Here is a 19,084-nt window from a genome sequence, read left to right as displayed (position 1 = left end):
GGGTCCGGAAAAAGATACACATTTCGCTCATGTCGTCGGTACGAGTTGTATATGCATATATACATGTATAAAGTACAGAGAAACTGCAAGTACGAAAGGTGCGTCTTCAGGGCAGGCTTTACATGAATGAGGACGTACAAAAAGTGTAAGTACCAGAGGGTATGCCAAAAGTGCCAACACAATCGCCATGCTTGATCGTACGGGATGTCCGAAGCACATCCAGCGTGGGCTTCACCACAAAGAAAGGAAAATTTAAACAGGTTTTATTAAAAATATAAAAATCCAAACTGACCATTCTGAACAACTTGACCAGGAAGAAAGACACAAGTAGAGAGAAATTTACTGCCTTCTTGGAAATGATAGAGAAGGAAATTACTGGCCCTCGTGCTTCTGCTAGCTGTCGCTGAATCTTTCTCGATCCATTTGGCGCTCCCGTCGGTCCAATCTGAAACGGACGAAAAAGTACACGTTGTACCACAAGATCATCCTACGTACCACATCGACCCCATCTGGACCGTCCGTCTCTAATCAGACGCACGGCGTGCTCTGGTGAGAACGCCGGATACGAGCCGTTCCCACAGACGGCGCGCGCAGAAACCTCCGCCTTCCCCGCGCCGCGGTGTCAACGACCCGCCCGGGTCAAAGAAAAAGAGTCGGCCTCCCCCCGCACCCCATCCCGTCCGTCCATCCCCCGCAGCTGCCCCGCCACGTCACACCGGACCCAACCCCGCGCGCCGTTGATCCGCGCCACCCCACACGAGCGAGCCGCAACCAAGACGAGCTCCGGCCGGCGCCTCGCACCAGTGCACCCCCACCCCACCCCACCCCCACCCGCGTGGCGTGTATATATACCGCGATACCGCCAAAGCAGCAGGTAGAGCAGAGCGACGCGCACACGCGGAAGGCACGCACGGATGGCGAGGTCGGCGTGGAGGTCCCTCTTCGGCTGCTTCAGCTCGCACGCCGAGGCCGCGGCCGCCGCCGGCAAGGGCGAGAAGATGAGCAAGGCCTCCAAGAAGAAGAAGAGCAAGAAGAAGGTGGCGGCGGCGGGGAAGGCGCCTCGGCCGGGCCGGTCGCTGCACGGCCGGATGTCCTTCTCGGACCTCAGCATGGGCGGCGGCATGGTGTCGCCGGAGGACCTGTCGCTGTCTCTGGCGGGGTCGGACCTGCACGTCTTCACCATCGCCGAGCTGCGCGCCGTCACCAGGGACTTCTCCATGACCAACTTCATCGGCGAGGGCGGCTTCGGCCCCGTCTACAAGGGCTACGTCGACGAGAAGGTCAAGCCGGGGCTCCGCGCGCAGCCCGTCGCCGTCAAGCTGCTCGACCTCGAGGGCAACCAGGGCCACAACGAGTGGCTGGTACGTATGCAGTCGCCGCCTAGCTCTTCCTGCTTCATTACCAAATAAAATTACTGACAAGTGCAGAGCTAATTAATTACCACTTGTCCTATGCGCGCACTTAGTCAATTAATCTACTTGTAGGTCTTGGCCCGGCAATTAAACTACTTTACTTTAATTTGTGGTGATACGTACATCCGTCCATGGGTTTACCGGAAATGCTCCGTAGGATTACTCTACTTTAATTTGGCCATGAGTCCTGCTTGTTCAAAGTTAGTTGAGCTGCTCTGAATGATTATCAGAAGTTTGCGTCAGTTAGCAACCAATTTTTATACTGATATATACAAGCACTCGAGTTAAGTTGAAAGCTATTTTTGCATGCAGTTTTTTCCTTCTGAAATGGGTTTGTAAGTTTTTTTTGAGAAGTTTGCGTGAGTTTTCTGAAATGATGATGTATTTTTCTTAATTGAGCAAACCGTGAGATGGACTTAGAAGAAGAAACTGTCTCCTGATTGCAGTTGATTAATTAGTATATATGTTGTAGACTTGTAGCATACCTACCTCTATATGGTTTTTATATCTCAACTTGATTTCTGAATATTCCAAAGCACACACGAAGTCCTTTCTTACAAGAATGAGTTTCCTTGGTGTTGACATATTCTCTCCACAAGATGAACGTCGACAGATCTTTCGAGAAAGTTTTAGTTGTATGTGAATGCTTGGCAACACGCACGCCCAGGACAATTTCAATAAAACAGTGTTTGCTTGCTTGTCTCAAAGGGCTGCCATTGTTAATATACCCTTCTGCCTGATTAGTTTAAAGGATGGTAGTAGTGAATTAGCACGTTTACATGTGTGATTTCTTGACGATTTCTACTATTTCACATGGAGTACATCCGACTGACCGGCACAAAACTAACTGTGTGAATTTTTCCACGATGCAGACCGAAGTCATATTCCTGGGGCAGTTGAGGCATCCTCACCTGGTCAAACTGATCGGTTACTGCTACGAGGACGAGCACAGGCTCCTCGTGTACGAGTTCATGACCAGGGGCAGCCTAGAGAAGCTTCTCTTCAAAAGTAAGTAGATTTATAAAGACGTCAAGATGTTTACTTATTTTTTGCATTTCTACGATAACCTTAAAGTATATTGTTTTTACTTGACGTGGTCCAAAGGTAAAAAGATCATGTGCCATTAGGGTGCTTAATCATGTACTATATGTGCTAAGAGTTAAACACGGAGGTTGCTTGAACAGGGTAAGTAAACGGCAAAAAAGAAGAAAAAAGAGAGGCGCAAATAGCATAAAACTATCGTAATTGAGGTTATGGTTCCCAAAAACTACCCTTTTAGAAAGTTCTTGATACCTACCACAACTTTGGTTAAGTGCTTAATTATCTTGTGTGTGTGTGGTTAGAGTATGTGTTAAAGAGTTAAACACGGAAAAAAGAAAAGAGGGAATAGTGTAAGTAGCTAGTGTGGCACGCAGTGTTAATCTAGCAGCCCACAAGAAAGGGATATTCCTTGAGACGTTGCCGTCGACGGTCTCCTTTCCCTCGCCGCATCATTCATCAACCCAAAAAGGAGAGAGATTCCAGAGTCACACATCGATCCAACTGGAACCGGAGGCTGCGGTTTTACCAACTCGGTCGATCAATCCAGTGGCTTTCCTTGCTCCACACCCTTCACCAGTTTCTAATTGATTTTAATTAATCCACCCCTCCCCTTTTCCCCCATGGATTCAAACCTCTTTTCTAAACCACCTGTCCATTTCCGGCGTTACATCATCTAATCTTTGGCATATGTACACGGTCATGGAGATCGTATATATCGGAGAGATTTGGGGTCATTTTCGGCTAACCACTTTGATATTTTATCTTCACACCGCATTCCTTTTTGCTCTTTTGGTGCCGCGTCCTGCCGCCCGTCTAATTCGTTGATGCTTAATCACAAGGTTCCCGCCAGAGATTAAAAAGGTGGTAGACGGATAGGACACCTGCACCAATTCTTGTCTCGTCTCTGCTACTAGCTGTTCCGCTTTAATCTTTATGCAAAGTTGTTTCGCTAAACCTGGGCCTCCCAACGCGTGGTTTTTGGATAAATACATGTACCCCCGCTAGTACTAACTCGCTCCTAAGTCAAAAGTTGCGAACTGTGCTGGCCACATAATGCGGGACTCATCGCGATCACCGTGGGAAAGAGGGACAAAATTATGGTAGATGCTTGGTGCTTTTATTCATTATTAGTGAGAGCAACAGGGTAGCACTCAGAATTGAGCGAACATGAACACGCGATACTTGCTCTTGGTTTATTGCATATATTTTTGTTACCATGCATGTGCACCCATTGCTTGGTTAATTATACATGGTTCTTCCAACTTTGGATGCAGAATACGCGGCGTCGTTGCAATGGTCAACACGGCTGAAGATCGCCCTCGGCGCCGCCAAAGGGTTGGCGTTCCTCCATGAGGCCGAGAACCCGGTCATCTACCGGGACTTCAAGACCTCCAACATCCTGCTAGACTCGGTACGTACGATCCTTCACCTACCCTACCCCTAAATCTACTTCTCCTCGCAAAGATATGTACGACTTGGTGGTGGGTTTAGTCTTTCGCGGCGAGTAAACTAATTAAACTGCTGAACTTGTCTGGCTGCCAAATGCCAACCACTGAACAACAAGGATTGACTTGCACACTGTGAACTGGACTGGGTCGGGTTTCCAGTTTCAACTATTGCTGCGCATCCGTCCCGTACTGAGACTGACTCGTAGTGCTGACTGTATGCGTATAGAGAGTGATGTGACTGATCAGATTGTCGATTAGCGTAGTTGTTGGATTAGTTTGGTTCAGTCTTACCCACTGAGCGAGCGACTGACTCTTGGCACAAATGAGACACACTAGCGGCGTGTCATTTGTGCAAGCATACCTCTAGTCCATCTACTATTTAGTTTGGTTCAGTGATATAACAATGTAATTGCCATGCAGGAGCAGTTGAGTAACATTCTTATAACCTTTTTTTTTGTTTTGAAAGTTAACCTTTTAAATTTGAAACCATGATTAGGATTACAAAGCGAAGCTATCGGATTTCGGGCTAGCCAAAGATGGACCAGAGGAAGACGAGACGCACGTCTCCACCCGGGTCATGGGCACGCAGGGCTACGCCGCACCGGAGTACATCATGACAGGTAAAACATTTACCAACCCACAGATATTTACAGATAACCCGCAAATGTTTATCGTGGTCAAATCCGGAGTTCGTTAACATACATGCATTTTATCTCATTCAAATTTTATTTAAGACTCTGTTTTATCACATTCGTTTCATTTAATGAAAGATCCGTGCATTTTATCTCATTCAAATTTGAAACTGATCTCCAGGGCATCTGACGGCCAAGAGCGACGTGTACGGTTTCGGCGTGGTGCTGCTGGAGCTGCTCACCGGGCGCAAGTCGGTGGACAAGAGCCGGCCGCCGCGGGAGCAGAACCTGGTGGACTGGGCGCGCCCCTACCTCAACGACTCCCGGCGCCTGGACCGCGTCATGGACCCCAACCTCGCGGGGCAGTATGCCGGCGGGGCCGCACAGAAGGCCGCGGCCCTGGCGTACAAGTGCGTCAGCCTCAACCCCAAGTCCCGCCCGCACATGTCCGCCGTCGTCAGCGCGCTCGAGCCGCTCCTCGCGCTCGAGGAGGATAGCCTCGCCGGGCCCTTCGTGTACGTTGCGCCGGCTGAGAACGGGAACAGCGGCGGCGGCAGGGAGGGGCGCCACAGGAGGCGAGCGGGCCGGAGGAAGTCCGGAGACGCGGCCGAGTCGGTGGCCGTTGTTGTTGAGCGCGAGTGATGGTCTTGAGTAAGCGTGTTTCCGAACTTGGACGGGTCGAACTCGAACAGTGGGGAGGAGCGCGGGCGCATTCAGATTCGGATATTTGTGGAACAACAAGGCTGCCTATGATACGAGAAGAGGGGAGGCTTGACGGATTGGAGTCCGTAAATAGAGCAATGTCATGAAAGAAAAATGGACCATCTCTCTCATACTACTCCTCCTACTTTGCATTGGCATGCGCTTCAGTTTCTTAGTGTTTTAATTCAGTTCCTTCAGAGTTTGTGGATACATGTTTCCCCAGGACTAGTAGTAGGGCAGAAAAAAGTACACGGATTTGCACCGAGTATAAATTAGGCAAGGTAGTGTTTCTGTATATGTACGATCACGGTCTAGTTCTCAAATTCGCTGTCATATTGGTAGACATCGGACTGAACTTGTGGTCATGAAAGTAATCATAGGCATGCGAAGATCTTGTGTGTTTATTGTGGGTTTTCTTTTGAAAAAGATATTATGGTTATTACTATTATTGTAGATGTCCAAATCGGAGACGGGCTCGACTGCTTGGGTTTGATTTGGCTTCGGCAGCCTATGCCGGCTGCTTGGGTTTGGTTTTAGAAAAGGGGCTTACGAAAAGGAAGAACGAAAGAGAACAAGAAGCGAAGGAACTGTTTCCGTAGAGAAAAAAAGCGAAGACTCAATCTCGCTCCGTCTCGTCACACTTAAAACTCAGGTTCAGACGGGCACGAATCCGCCGAGAACGATGAGCAGATCCGACTGCATAATCGCCCGCCTCATCTTCCACCGCATGTGTTGTTATCCCTTACGCTAGGGATTGTTTTTGGATTTTTGGCACTAGTGATTGATCTAGACATTGTGCTTTTATCGTACAAAGCTGATTACGTGTCAACTAATTTTGCTCGTTCGGTCGCTATCTTTAATTCACCTATTTATCAAGATTTATCTATCACAAACTTATATGAAAAATTGCTCAAATATTCAAAAGACATGTCCATCCAAAGAGACCATTTCTCTTAGAAACTTATCTCATTCAAGCATTGTACATCCTTCAATAAAAGCTTAGACCCCATCTGAATTTCAACAAAATTCAACACAATTTATTAACCTCAAACGGTGATAATAAAAGATGGGGCTAATTGGTGATAGATAATCAGAGGCGGAGCTAATTGAATTGGTCGACATCATCAAGAGATCTGTACTTGTCTCCTCTCACGAAAAGAAAAAGCTCAACCAGTATACCGGCACACGAGAGTAGATGCCACTGCATTTTTAGAGAATGCGTCTTCCAAAACGCAAACTTTGCAGTGTCTGCAAGTCTAGATTTTATGTGCATGGATGTCCCAAGGGACCAAATCTGACTCATACTTGAAAACTTCTTGTATGTATTTGTATTTGGGAACAAGATGTCGACCGACGCGTACAAGAGCTGCACTACTCGGATACTAGTATACTACTGTACAAGATCGTGTGTCCTCGTTAAATTGCACCCACGCAGTGCCTTACCAGGTGCTAGCGCTAGTACGTCCCTTCTGGAAAAAGAGTGCTGTACGTACGAGGACAAGCAAGTAGGTCGATCCCGAATTCCCGATCGATCGATGGTTGATATCGAGAACCCGCCTGCTCCCAGTCGCAGCACTAGTCCCGCCGGAGACGCCGACGACGCGGCCATGGCGGAGCCCAGCCGTCACGGCTTCTGGTCGTGGATAGAAAGGTTCTTCGTCATCCGGCGCCTCCCCGACCAGCATCCTGACGCCCGAGACGAGGTAGCGGAAGTGGAACCTAATCAGTGTAGCAGATGCATCTTCGTACATTGCGGGATTCTCGTTGTGCTCGTCATCGCCGTCGTCTCCGTACTCCTCCTGGTGCTGATCCGCCGGCCGTCGCATTCCACCGCCGGATCGGTGGTGTACGTCGCCACGCGCGTCCTTGGGTTCTCGGGTCTGGTCGTCGGTGCTTGCTGGGGCACCTTTTTTCTTTATCTTGGAGGTGCGTCGGTTGAGGGGGATAAAGAGGCAGAGCGGACCATAGACCGGTTAATGTAAATTTGGACCCTCGCCGGTCGGTGTTGTCGGCGGTCTGCCCTGCCTCTGATGACCTTTGGGCCGTGCATGTGTTGAGGACTCCGGTCTTTCGCCGGCGGAAGTGACCCGACTCCAGTTTCTGTTTGGTTCAACTTCTCGGTTAGGGTTGTGTGGTGGGGCCGGGGTGTCTAATCTTGCGTCGTCGGGATATGGTGGTGTGTCTCGGTCGGATCTCGTAGAATTTGGTCAGTGCTGGTTTTTAATGGATCTGTTTGGATCCAGTCTACAGGTTTGATCCTTTCGATCTATGCTTCTGATTATCGATAACAATTCTCTCAACATTCTACTACAACAAGGTTTGCTCGGCTCCGACGAATGAGGAGCGTTGACAGTGAGCGCCTTCGGCTCACTCCAGTGCTTGTAATCATGATTGTAATTTTTATTACTTATGGTGTTCTCTATACTATGTTGACAAATAATGAGTAGATTGAAAGTTTCTAAAAAATGTAAATTTGGATTGTGTTTCATGTCGATTTTGTGATAACATGTTCATTAATTATATGGTCATTATTTTTTAGATAGCTAACCATCCATGCCGAGTGGTCGTTAATAGGTAGCCTCATGGACCAACAAAGCATGTCGCATGATGCAGTCTGCCTTCACACCGTTGTAGATAGCAACACTCTGTAACGCTCCGGACACATTCGCCGGTGGTCGTTACTCCTGGCGGGATCTAGACTGGCCCCACAGATCAATACTAGTCTTTTCTGCGCACTTTGTCCTCATTCGTGCGCACCCGGGAGCAACTTCCCGGTCGGTCACCCATCCTGACACTACTCCAAGCTGAGCACGCTTAACTTTGGAGTTCTATCAGAATGGGCTCCCGGAAAAAAAGGAATTCCTTATTGATATGAGTAGTCTATCATCCCTAATAAGCCAGGCCATTACAAACACCCCCACTCAGAGGAACCGACGTCCTCGTCGGGCCACAGGAACGTTCCCTCTTGGCACATACGTCTGTGCATCCAGTCCGGTACATGTGCCATGCCGGGTGCCACGACGGGTCACAAACGTCATGAACAACATGACCGCGCACCTGTCTGGAACCATCCATGTAACCGCGAGGGTCGGCTCTGATACCAACTTGTAACGCCCTCGATGCGGCTATATCTCCCACGTGTCGAAGCACGACTTAGAGGCATAACCGCATTGAAAGCAATGTCGCAAGTGAGGTAATCTTCACACAACCCATGTAATATAATAAGGGAAAGAGATGCATAGTTAGCTTACAATCGCCACTTCACACAATACATGAATAAAGCATTACATCATCCAAATACAATCAAGGTCCGACTACGGAACCAAAATAAAAAAAGAACCCCAAATGCGGCAAAGGTACCCGATCGACCCCAACTGGGCTCCACTACTGATCAACTAGAACGAAACAACACAAAGGACAAGATCTTCATCGAGCTCCTCCTGAGCTTGGTTGCATCACCTGGCATGGCATCATCGGCACCTGCAAACTGGTTTTGGAAGTATCTGTGAGCCACGGGGACTCAGCAATCTTGCACCCTCGCAATCAAGACTATTTAAGCTTATGGGTAAGGTAAAGGTAAGAGGTGGAGCTGCAGCAAGCGACTAGCATATATGGTGGCTAACATACGCAAATGAGAGCGAGAAGAGAAGGCAAAGCATGGTCGATAAAAGTATGATCAAGAAGTGATCCTAAAACAACCTACGTCGAGCATAACTCCAACACCGTGTTCACTTCCCGGACTCCGCCGGAAAGAGACCATCACGGTAACACACGCTGTTGATTCATTTTAATTAAGTTAAGGTTCAATTTATCTACAACCGGACATTAACAAATTCCCATCTGCCCATAACCGCGGGCACGGCTTTCGAAAGTTCAAATCCCTGCAGGGGTGTCCCAACTTAGCCCATCACAAGCTCTCACGGTCAACGAAGGAATAGACTTCCTCCCGAGACATTCCGATCAGACTCGGTATCCCGGTACAACAAGACATTTCGACAGGGTAAAACTAAACCAGCAACACCGCCCGAATGTGCCGAAAAATCCCGATAGGAGCTGCACATATCTCTTTCTCAGGGCACACTCAGATTGTCCTAGGTACGGGTAGGCCAGCCCAGAGTTGCCCCTGGTGGTCACCGGCAGCTGACCGGTTGGACCAACACTCAGAGGAGCACTGGCCGGGGGAGGGTAAAATAATGATGACCCTTGAGTCCGCGAAACCCAAAGGAAAAAAAGGCTAGGTGGCGAATGGTAAAATCAATGTTGGGCATTGCTGGAAGAGCTTTACTTAAGGCGAACTGTCAAGGGGTTCCCATAATAGCCCAACCGCGTAAGGAACGCAAAATCCGGGAACATAAAACCGATATGACGGAAACTAGGGCGGCAAGAGTGGAACAAAACACCAGGCATAAGGCCGAGCCTTCCACCCTTTACCAAGTATATAGATGCATTAATTAAATAAGATATATAATGATATCCCAACAAGTAAATATGTTCCAACAAGGAACAACATCTCCATGTTCCAACAAGGAACAAACTTCAATCTTCACCTGCAACTAACAACGCTATAAGAGGGGCTGAGCAAAGCGGTAACATAGCCAATCAACGGTTTGCTAGGACAAGGTGGGTTAGAGGCTTGGTTCAACAATATGGGAGGCATGATAAGCAAGTGGTAGGTATCGCAGCATAGGCATAGCAAAGAGCAAGCAACTAGCAAGCAAAGATAGAAGTGATTTCGAGGGTATGGTCATCTTGCCTGAAATCCCGCAAGGAAGAAGAACGAGTCCATGAAGAAGACAAACGGACGCAGTCGAACGAATCCTCACAACACGACGTTACCGGAAACAACCCGAAGAAGCAACAACGGAAAGAAGCAAACAACATAGTAAACAACCACCACATAATCATGACATGATGCACAATCAAGTATGATGCATGTCCGGTTTAAATATGCATGACATGGCAAAGTGCACAAACAAAACTACAAATTAAGTGGAGATCAATATGCAACGAGTTGCATATTGACGAAACACCACATGACTTATTTAGTTCTCTCTCGGTTATGTACCCAACAATATTAAATATTGTTAAGCATGTCAAGAGGTGAAACATAAAGGGATTATCTATCTAAATAATTTAAATGGGGCCGGCTATAGCAAATGACAAATCCGGTAAATCCCCATATGCATATAGCAAATTAATACAAACAACAATTTTAAATATTCTTGATGTTGTTAACATGATGCGGATGACATGTTCAAGTTTTATGCAATAATTATGAATAATTTGACAAGAGCATTATATGGAGCATATGTCATCGTGGCGGAAAGAAAGGATGCCACGGCGACGATAACAGAAACGGTACCACGACAATGTTTCGGTTTTGGTAACTCGATTGAGATACCGATGCAAAGGAGAAGTGTGCGGAACGTGACAAGCAGGGATGGTGGGGTGATCTCGGATACCGAGTTCCCACATGTGGGTGGCAAGGAAAAAGAGGGGCGGCGTGCATCGACAATTCGAGCACGGAGCAAGCACGAGCATCTCATACATCACATGCAAGCGTTCTCGGACGGTCGTCTCGGGGTTATACCTTCGAAGTGTGCAAAAGGGACGGTTCTCATTCGGTGCAAAGTAGAGGAAGTAGACGTTCTCGGGACGTTCGTAGTGGAAGTAGTCGTTCTCTCATGCTCTAGGGTCGACGGTAGAGGTACTCGCGATCTCGGCGACGGTAGTGGTACATGTTCGTCTTTTGGAGAGGTACATGGCGTTCTTCGGTCATAGGTACTTGACGTTTTGCTACCCGGGTCTTCGGCGACGGTCGTTGTACACATGACGTTGGGGTACTTGTCGGTCCGGTCTTGACGGAGTAGATGTACACGTTGTCGGGGCTTGTCGCATCACCCGGTGTAGTCGTACACGTACGGAGCGGAACTTGGCGGTAGTGGTACTTGGCGCAAATCCACGGAGACGTTCTTGGCAGGCAACGAGCAACAACGCGGTGTACAGATGTAGCAGTGGTCTTGCCGGTGTTGTGGCCGGAGCGGGGTGGACCTGACAAGGTCCAAGTGTTAAACGTGTACGTCAAGTTGTATAGTTAGGATTAGATTGAGTTTGTTGTGCGGGTCATTCTTATCTAATCCCAGCACACGTTGTAATCCTAACTACTTGTATCTATCATGTACCATGTACGTGAATATAAATAGAGAAGAGGCCGGAGGTAATCACCACGGCAAAACAATCTGCTTAACTCGGTATACAGAGCCAAAGATCCAATCTCCCTTCTTCCACCATGACGGGCACCACCCCTGCTTCCCCCTCCGGCACCGCTGGCGCCCTCACCACCCTCAACGCCGGCACCCTGTCTGTCGTCTCCTCCACTTCCGCTCCGATCTCAGTCACCTCGCTCGGTAGCCTGAACTTCCTGCTATGGAAGACCCAAGCCGTCCCCGCCCTTGCTGCAAACGGCCTATCCGGCTATGTTGCCGGCACCAACGCAGCCCCGCCGCACACCATCAAGGAAGGAACTGGTGATGCAGCCGTCGATGTGGCCAATCCAGAGTTTCTTCGCTGGTACCAGCAGGACCAACTTGTCATGATCGCCCTCCTCGGGTCCATGACCGAGGACATCCTCGGCCAGATGACCCAGCTGACGACCTCCGCCGCCGTTTGGACTGCACTGCACGACATGTTCGCTTCGCAGAATCGCGCCCGCATCATGCAGCTCAGGTATCAGCTTCCCAACCTGAAGAAGAAGGACCTCTCTGCCTCCGAATACTACCGCAAGATGAAGGGGTTCGCTGATGCAATGGCTTCCATCGGCAAGCCCCTCACTGACGATGAAGTGCTCGGCTACATGCTCGTCGGGCTGGGCTCCGAGTTCGAGCCCCTCATCGCGTCGACCACGGCGCGGGATGATCCAGTAAGTCTCAACAGTTTCTATGCGTACCTCCTTAGCGTTGAACTTCACCTAGAGCAGCAGAACTCGTTAGGTGAAATCCATCCTTCCGCCAACGCTGTTGCTCGTGGCAATGACCGCGGCGGCAATGATGCACGCGGTGGACATGGCGGACAAGGCGGCGGACATGGCGGACAAGGTGGCGGACAGGGGTGTGGCCGCGGCAACGGCCGCTCCAACTTGAAGTGTCAGGTGTGCAGCAAGTTTGGCCATGACACCCTTTACTGCCATAATCGCTTCAACCATGCCTTCCAGCCGGAGGACAACAGGGAGCGTTCCGGCAACTCGGCCAACACTGGCTCATACTCTGTCGATCCTCACTGGTATGCGGACACCGGTGCGACGGACCATCTGACGAGCGACCTCGATCGTCTCTCGTTCCAGGAGCGTTACGGCAGCAAGGACCAGGTTCACGTCGCCAACGGTGCAGGTCTGCATATTTCTCATGTTGGTCATTCAACTATTGTTGGCTCATCTAGACCTCTATACTTACGTAATGTTTTGCACGTCCCACATGTTAGCAAACACCTTCTTTCTGTAAACAAGCTTGTTTCTGATAATGATGCCTTTGCCGAATTCCATCCTAAATTTTTTTATTTGAAGGACCGAGCAACGAAGAGGGTTCTTCTGCAAGGTAGATGCCGTGGAGGTCTCTACCCGGTGCCAAGCCTCAAGTCCACTTCCTTTGTGTCCAGTCATCGTGCTCTCTCTGGTGTCAAGCTCTCCATCGAACATTGGCATCGAAGATTAGGTCATCCGTCCAAAGACGTCGTTGAGTCTGTTCTTAGATCAAATAAATTTGCTTGTGCACCTTCCGAGTCTAGTGTTTGTGACGCATGTCAACGTGCGAAAGTTCATCAATTACCTTTTCGAGATTCAACTCATGTAACTCATACTCCTCTTGAACTTATTCATTCCGATGTATGGGGTCCTGCCATTACCTCTGTCGGCGGGTTTAAGTATTATGTGAGTTTTTTAGATGATTCCAGCCGGTTCACCTGGATTTTTTTGCTCAAATGCAAATCTGATGTAGAACAAGCATTCTACAATTTCCAGAAACATGTCGAGCGTATGCTCAACACCAAAATTTGAGTTGTTCAATCCGACTGGGGTGGTGAATACCACCGCTTATCTCGGTATTTTCAGCGTGAGGGTATACACCATCGTGTCCTTTGCCCACACACGTCCCAACAAAATGGGATTGCCGAACGCAAGCATCGGCACATTGTCGAGACGGGCATTGCCTTGCTCGCCCACTCCTCACTTCCTGTGCGCTTTTGGGACGAAGCATTTCTCACCGCGTGTTACCTTATTAATGCATGCCTACTCGAGTTCTCCAAAATGCTACACCCATCAGCTGTCTTTTAAATGAGCGCCCAGACTATACTTTTCTTCGCGCATTTGGATGTGCCTGTTGGCCTAATTTGCGCCCTTATAACAATAGAAAACTTGAGTTCCGATCTAGGCAGTGTGTTTTCCTTGGCTATAGCTCAATGCACAAAGGCTATAAATGTTTGGATCGGTCGAGTGGGCGCATCTACATCTCACGTGACGTTGTGTTCGATGAGAACGTATATCCTTTTGCTACATCCAGTTCGGCTCCACTTTTACCTACGCCATCATCTTCACTGTTTCCTGTTTCTGAGCCTGCTGTTGTTGATGATCGCATGAGAAAATATGATCTTTCCCTGTTGGCTAACCCTGCCTTGAGCAGCTATGAGACCTGTGCAGATCGGACGCCACCCAGCAGCTCCTCAACACCGACGTCGCCATGCACGTCCGCGCCTCGCCATGCAGATGAGCCTCCCTTGCCTGGCCCCGGTAGCCCGGCATCTTCGTCACCTGCATCCCCTTGCGCGTCCACGCCTGGGCAGGGCTCCCGCGACGGTCCGCTCGCCTCCTCTGTGAGGGACCCCTCTGCACGCTCGCCTGGAGCGAGCTCTCCTGCATGCTCGTCTTCGCCGAGTCCCCACGCGAGCTTGCCTACCCGTCCGCTGGACTTGGACGCTCCGGCAGCGACGCCGTCTCCAGCCACATCGTCTCCGGTTGCAGCTGTTCCTGATGCTACGACACATCCGATGAAGACCCGGCTCCATGACAACATTGTCAAGACACTGGTCCCGTCCGACGGCACCGTGAGATATGATCCTCGGCGTCGCGCCTTTCATGCTGAGCCGCGCACATATCATGATGCCCTCGCCGACTCTCATTGGCGTCAGGCAATGGATGCTGAGTTCGATGCTCTCCAGCAGAATCACACCTGGACTCTCGTTCCTCGGCCGCCAGGGCAGAACATCATCAGTTGTAAGTGGGTTTTTAAGGTCAAGCACAAGTTGGATGGCTCGCTGGATAAATTCAAGGCTCGGCTCGTCACTCATGGATTCACACAGCAGCATGGTATTGACTATTCTGAGACTTTCTCCCCTGTTGTTAAGCCTGCTACGGTTCGTCTTGTGCTCTCCCTTGCCATCTCCAGAGGCTGGCATCTTCGTCAGGTTGACATAAGCAATGCATTCCTTCACGGGATTCTCAAAGAGGACGCCTACATGCAACAACCTCCTGGTTTTCAGGATCCGTCTCGGCCACACCATGTCTGCAAGCTCCACAAGTCCATCTATGGTTTAAAGCAATCCCCGCGAGCATGGTATGCTCGTCTCAGTGATCGACTGCAACAACTCGGCTTTGTTCCCTCTGCCGCTGATACTTCCCTCTTCATTTTTATGCATGATGGTGTGACTATTTATATGCTGGTATACGTGGATGACATTGTCATTGTCAGCTCGCCCTCCCAGGCTATGGATTCTCTTCTTCGCCAGCTCTCTGCCACTTTTCCTGTTAAGGATCTCGGTACTCTGAATTATTTTCTTGGAGTTGAAGTGGTTCGCAATCCAGGGGGAATAAATCTCACACAGCAGAAGTATGCTCTAGATTTGCTACAGTGCATAAATATGGCGAATTGCAAACCAGTTTCTACTCCTATGTGCACACATCAGAAGCTGTCTCGTGAGTTGGGTCATAGTCTGAATGAGGAAGAGGCGTTCAGGTACCGCAGTACAGTTGGCGCACTTCAATACTTAACTCTGACTCAACCAGATCTTTCCTTTGCGGTGAACAAGGTCTGTCAGTACCTGTCGCGGCCCACAGATGTGCACTGGGAAGCTGTAAAGTGGATTCTGCGTTTTGTAAAGGGAACAGTCACCACCGGCCTGACCATTCGACGCTCCTCATCAACGCTCATTAGCGTGTTTACTAACGCCGATTGGGCAGGGTGCAGCGACGACCGGCGATCAACCGGAGGTTTTGCGCTCTTCTTCGGGCCCAACCTTGTCTCATGGAGTGCAAGGAAACAGCCAACTGTTTCGCGTTCATCGACTGAAGCTGAGTACAAGGCCCTCGCAAATGGTACAGCTGAAGCTACCTGGATACAGTCCTTGTTGAAAGAACTGCATGTCTCGCAACCTTGAGCACCCGTCTTATGGTGTGACAACCTCGGTGCCACGTACCTGACTGCTAATCCGGTGTTCCATGCTCGTACTAAGCACATCGAGGTTGATTTTCACTTCGTAAGAGAGAAGTACGGTTCGTCGCCTCGGCTGATCAAGTAGCTGATGCATTCACCAAACCTCTCACCAAGACTATGCTCGAGCGCCTGCGCACCAATCTCAACCTCACTACCGGGTGAGATTGCGGGGGAATGTTAAACGTGTACGTCAAGTTGTATAGTTAGGATTAGATTGAGTTTGTTGTGCGGGTCATTCTTATCTAATCCCAGCACACGTTGTAATCCTAACTACTTGTATCTATCCTGTACCATGTACGTGAATATAAATAGAGAAGAGGCCGGAGGTAATCACCACGGCAAAACAATCTGCTTAACTCCAAGAGGAGTAGGGCTCTTGGTCTCTGGTCGGCCATGGCGCGGTGCAGGCAGGGTGCGGCTCAGGCTGCTGCTGCTCGCGTGCTCTAGCGCAGGCGGAGCCAGCAGCAAGGAGCCGAAGGGAGCAGGGGCACGCGGGGAGGGGGTTTTGCGGGCGAGCATCAAGGCACACGGTAGGGAGCCATGCCACGCGAGGAAGAGGAAACGGAGATCCGCGACGCTGACAGAGGAGCTCGAGGTCGAGGGGAAGGAGTCGAGGGGTGCAGGAGGATGGCCAAGGTGCACAGAGCGGCGACGGTCGCCGGAGCTTGAGGGCGCGGGGCCGCGACATTCGCGATGGCGGCGGCAGGCCTGGTCGAGGGAGAGATGGGGGTCGAGGACGAGGGGGACTTGGGGCGCCGGCGGCGGCCTCGGGAAGGAGGAGGGACTTGGCGCGGCGGAGGAGGAAGCAGGACGCCGGATCAGGGAGGCGTGCGCGATGGTGTGAGTGGGTGGCGGCGGAGAGCAGGGAAAAGAGACGAGGGAGAGGACGAGGGGAACGGGGAGAGAAGACGAGGTGGGAGGCGGTGCTGGATGAGGACGAGAGGGAGAGATGGGATCGAGAGGGAGAGACGATGGGCTCTCTCCCTGCGCTAGGGTTAGCTGGGGAGTGGGCCTTGGGAGGCCGGCCCAATGGAGAGGAAAACGGCCAGGGGCCTGCTGGGCTGCTCTCTCTCCTACTCTTTTCCTCATTTCCTTTTATTTGCCAAAATAGCAAATAGCAAAGGCACAAATAAGAGAAAGAAAAGGTTGGAGAAGGAATTTGGGCACTAGGATAATTTTTTCGGACTCGCAAAAATGAGCTTGGGCCAAGAAAATAGAAGTGAGCGTGTGCGTGAAGATTGGATTCGAACTCGTTTGAATTTAAATCCAAAAGAGTTTGAATAAGAAGTGGGCATTCGGTAGGTCCAAAAATATTGAGAATTTAGGAGGAGCCTCGAAAAATGGGAAAAGAATTATTGGCAAAGTTTGGAGGTGCAACTTGAAGCATAAGAGGCATGGAATTAAATTGCAAGTGTGTTATGGTGATTCCAAAGTTAATGGAATATTACTTATAGCTCCCTAATAATAGTGGGAGAATATATGTTATAAAGAGACATCACCATGCGAGTTCCCTCGATTTAAATGGATCAAAGATCCATGCCATTTATTTAGTTGAGTTGCAAAAGATTTATGAGAGGATGGCATGATGACATGATGCAATGCAACACGCAAGCAAATGACAAGGCAACGACGGCGAATAACTGGACGACAACTGGCACATCGGTCTCGGGGCGTTACACACTCATCTCTCCACCTCATGCCCATACCATATCTACTCTATCCTCCATACATCATCATGCTTCTCTTCCATAGAGTCGACCTACTCTTACTCCTTGATCACCTACACCATTCATCCTCCCCTAGATGAAAGAGATCGCGCACCTCACCGTCGGAGCTTGAAATGGAGGTACCTCGCACCGCCGAGCAGGGAAGAATGGTTTTAGTGTCGCTGCATGTAACATCGAAGGGGCTCCAATAAGCTAGACTCGCCGTTAGCACGCTCGCATCAGCAAAGATGGCGCCTTAGATATTGGCAGTGAGGGATTAGTCGACCGATTTTTTTTACGTTATTTAAGTGGGTATGACCTGCTGCAAGAACATATGCTGCTTGGTGTACATGCATGAGCGAGATATTGCAGTGTTCTGGAGGTCTACTTGATGGGGTTGTATTGTTGCAATGTGTTCTGTTCATTGTTGCATGTGTTATTCTTGTTTGATGTGTTTTCTCATGTCGCATGTGTTGCAACCCATTTCATCTTTTTTTGCAACAAAATAGGATTTATTATGTGCCTAATAAGTTTTGTTGTGTGGGCATGTTTGAAGTCTTGCAACATCTTAGAATGATTTTTGGAGATCTCAAGAGATTTTTTGCGCACGTACTTTTAGAGTCTGATGTTGCCATGGAGTAGGCAGAAGATGGAAGTTTCACTATGCAGATGCATGTCATTGGCCCTCAATGAATTTAATTAAGCAAACACATAAACATGATCACAACCAACAAAGAAGCAATCTGTCCACCAATGTCAAATAAAAAAACTTTTAGAAAAACAGTTGCATCTTAGTATGATTTCGAGTAATAGGTAGTGAAATAAAAGATGCAAGATGAGACATCACCTTCAGGTTGTTAGTGTAGAGGTAACATCAATAGAGGAAGTCAATTGATGGTACATGAACAATGGACCTGGAGTGAAGAGATCAAGGGAAAAGTGGGACATGGAACTATTCCTATGCCTGCCATGCTCATAGCAACATTGAATGGACAAAATATAAATGCACAAAACTTAGGAAATACTAGAAGTGAAAGCCACAATTTTCCATGGCCGATCCATCATACCAAGAAAGAAAATGAAGGTTCGGTTGGTGGAGAGCTTAGAAACATATTCATCAAAGAGTCATGTACTCTACGCATTACATAATCCTGGCATGTGATACCAGCACAATAAGATCATGTATTAAACCGTGATATCAGCACAATCAAGGTAGCAAGTTTAGGTTTGCTATAGGCCAACATCATGCCAACATCCATATACCGTTATAGGGTTTAGCACATGACATACTGACATATATAGTGACATCTACTCAATTTAGCTTGATAGTTGTGAGGGGTAGTAAACAATGCAAAAGGATATGTAAATACTATTATCTCTTCCTCTCTAATTCTCAACTCATCATGGTGCAAGGCTTACTTAATGTAGCACTCACACCAGAACTTTGTATCTTTATGTTCTATTTGATAGAACAAGATTTCCAAGTCGGCCTCAAATTTTGCGCTTCATGAAACTTGAATTAAAAACGAACTTATATTAGTTAACTTTGGAACATAAGTGAGGTATAAAAACAATAGATTTCATGGACGGCCCCATTGAATTTTATAACCCGTCTTTTAGCTAGATAACTTGAACTCATGTACTTCACGACAGTAAATATCCGACATA

At 48.8% G+C, this 19,084-nt stretch overlaps 1 protein-coding gene across 1 annotated transcript; it reads left to right on the top strand.

The window, feature by feature from the left end:
• The first annotated feature begins 869 nt into the window (after positions 1 to 869).
• Positions 870 to 5,639, top strand: LOC119284547 (serine/threonine-protein kinase RIPK-like). The gene is made up of 5 exons (XM_037563678.1): positions 870 to 1,361; positions 2,285 to 2,420; positions 3,728 to 3,864; positions 4,398 to 4,521; positions 4,715 to 5,639. The coding sequence occupies exons 1-5, from the start codon at positions 915 to 917 to the stop codon at positions 5,173 to 5,175; spliced, it is 1,305 nt and encodes a 434-aa protein (XP_037419575.1). The 5' UTR covers positions 870 to 914; the 3' UTR covers positions 5,176 to 5,639.
• Positions 5,640 to 19,084: the final 13,445 nt, after the last annotated feature.

Source organism: Triticum dicoccoides, chromosome 4A (genome assembly GCF_002162155.2).
Source record: "Triticum dicoccoides isolate Atlit2015 ecotype Zavitan chromosome 4A, WEW_v2.0, whole genome shotgun sequence".
Lineage (NCBI taxonomy): Eukaryota > Viridiplantae > Streptophyta > Magnoliopsida > Poales > Poaceae > Triticum > Triticum dicoccoides.
Note: the sequence above shows the minus strand (reverse complement) of the source record. Positions and strands in the feature narration are given on the sequence as shown.

Excerpts from the sequence above, each read along its gene's own strand:
- LOC119284547 (XM_037563678.1), top strand. The coding sequence starts at position 915 with ATGGCGAGGTCGGCGTGGAGGTCCCTCTTCGGCTGCTTCAGCTCGCAC. Across the intron at positions 2,421-3,727 it reads AGAGAAGCTTCTCTTCAAAA|AATACGCGGCGTCGTTGCAA; the intron begins GTAAGTAGATTT and ends CTTTGGATGCAG. Across the intron at positions 4,522-4,714 it reads ACCGGAGTACATCATGACAG|GGCATCTGACGGCCAAGAGC; the intron begins GTAAAACATTTA and ends ACTGATCTCCAG.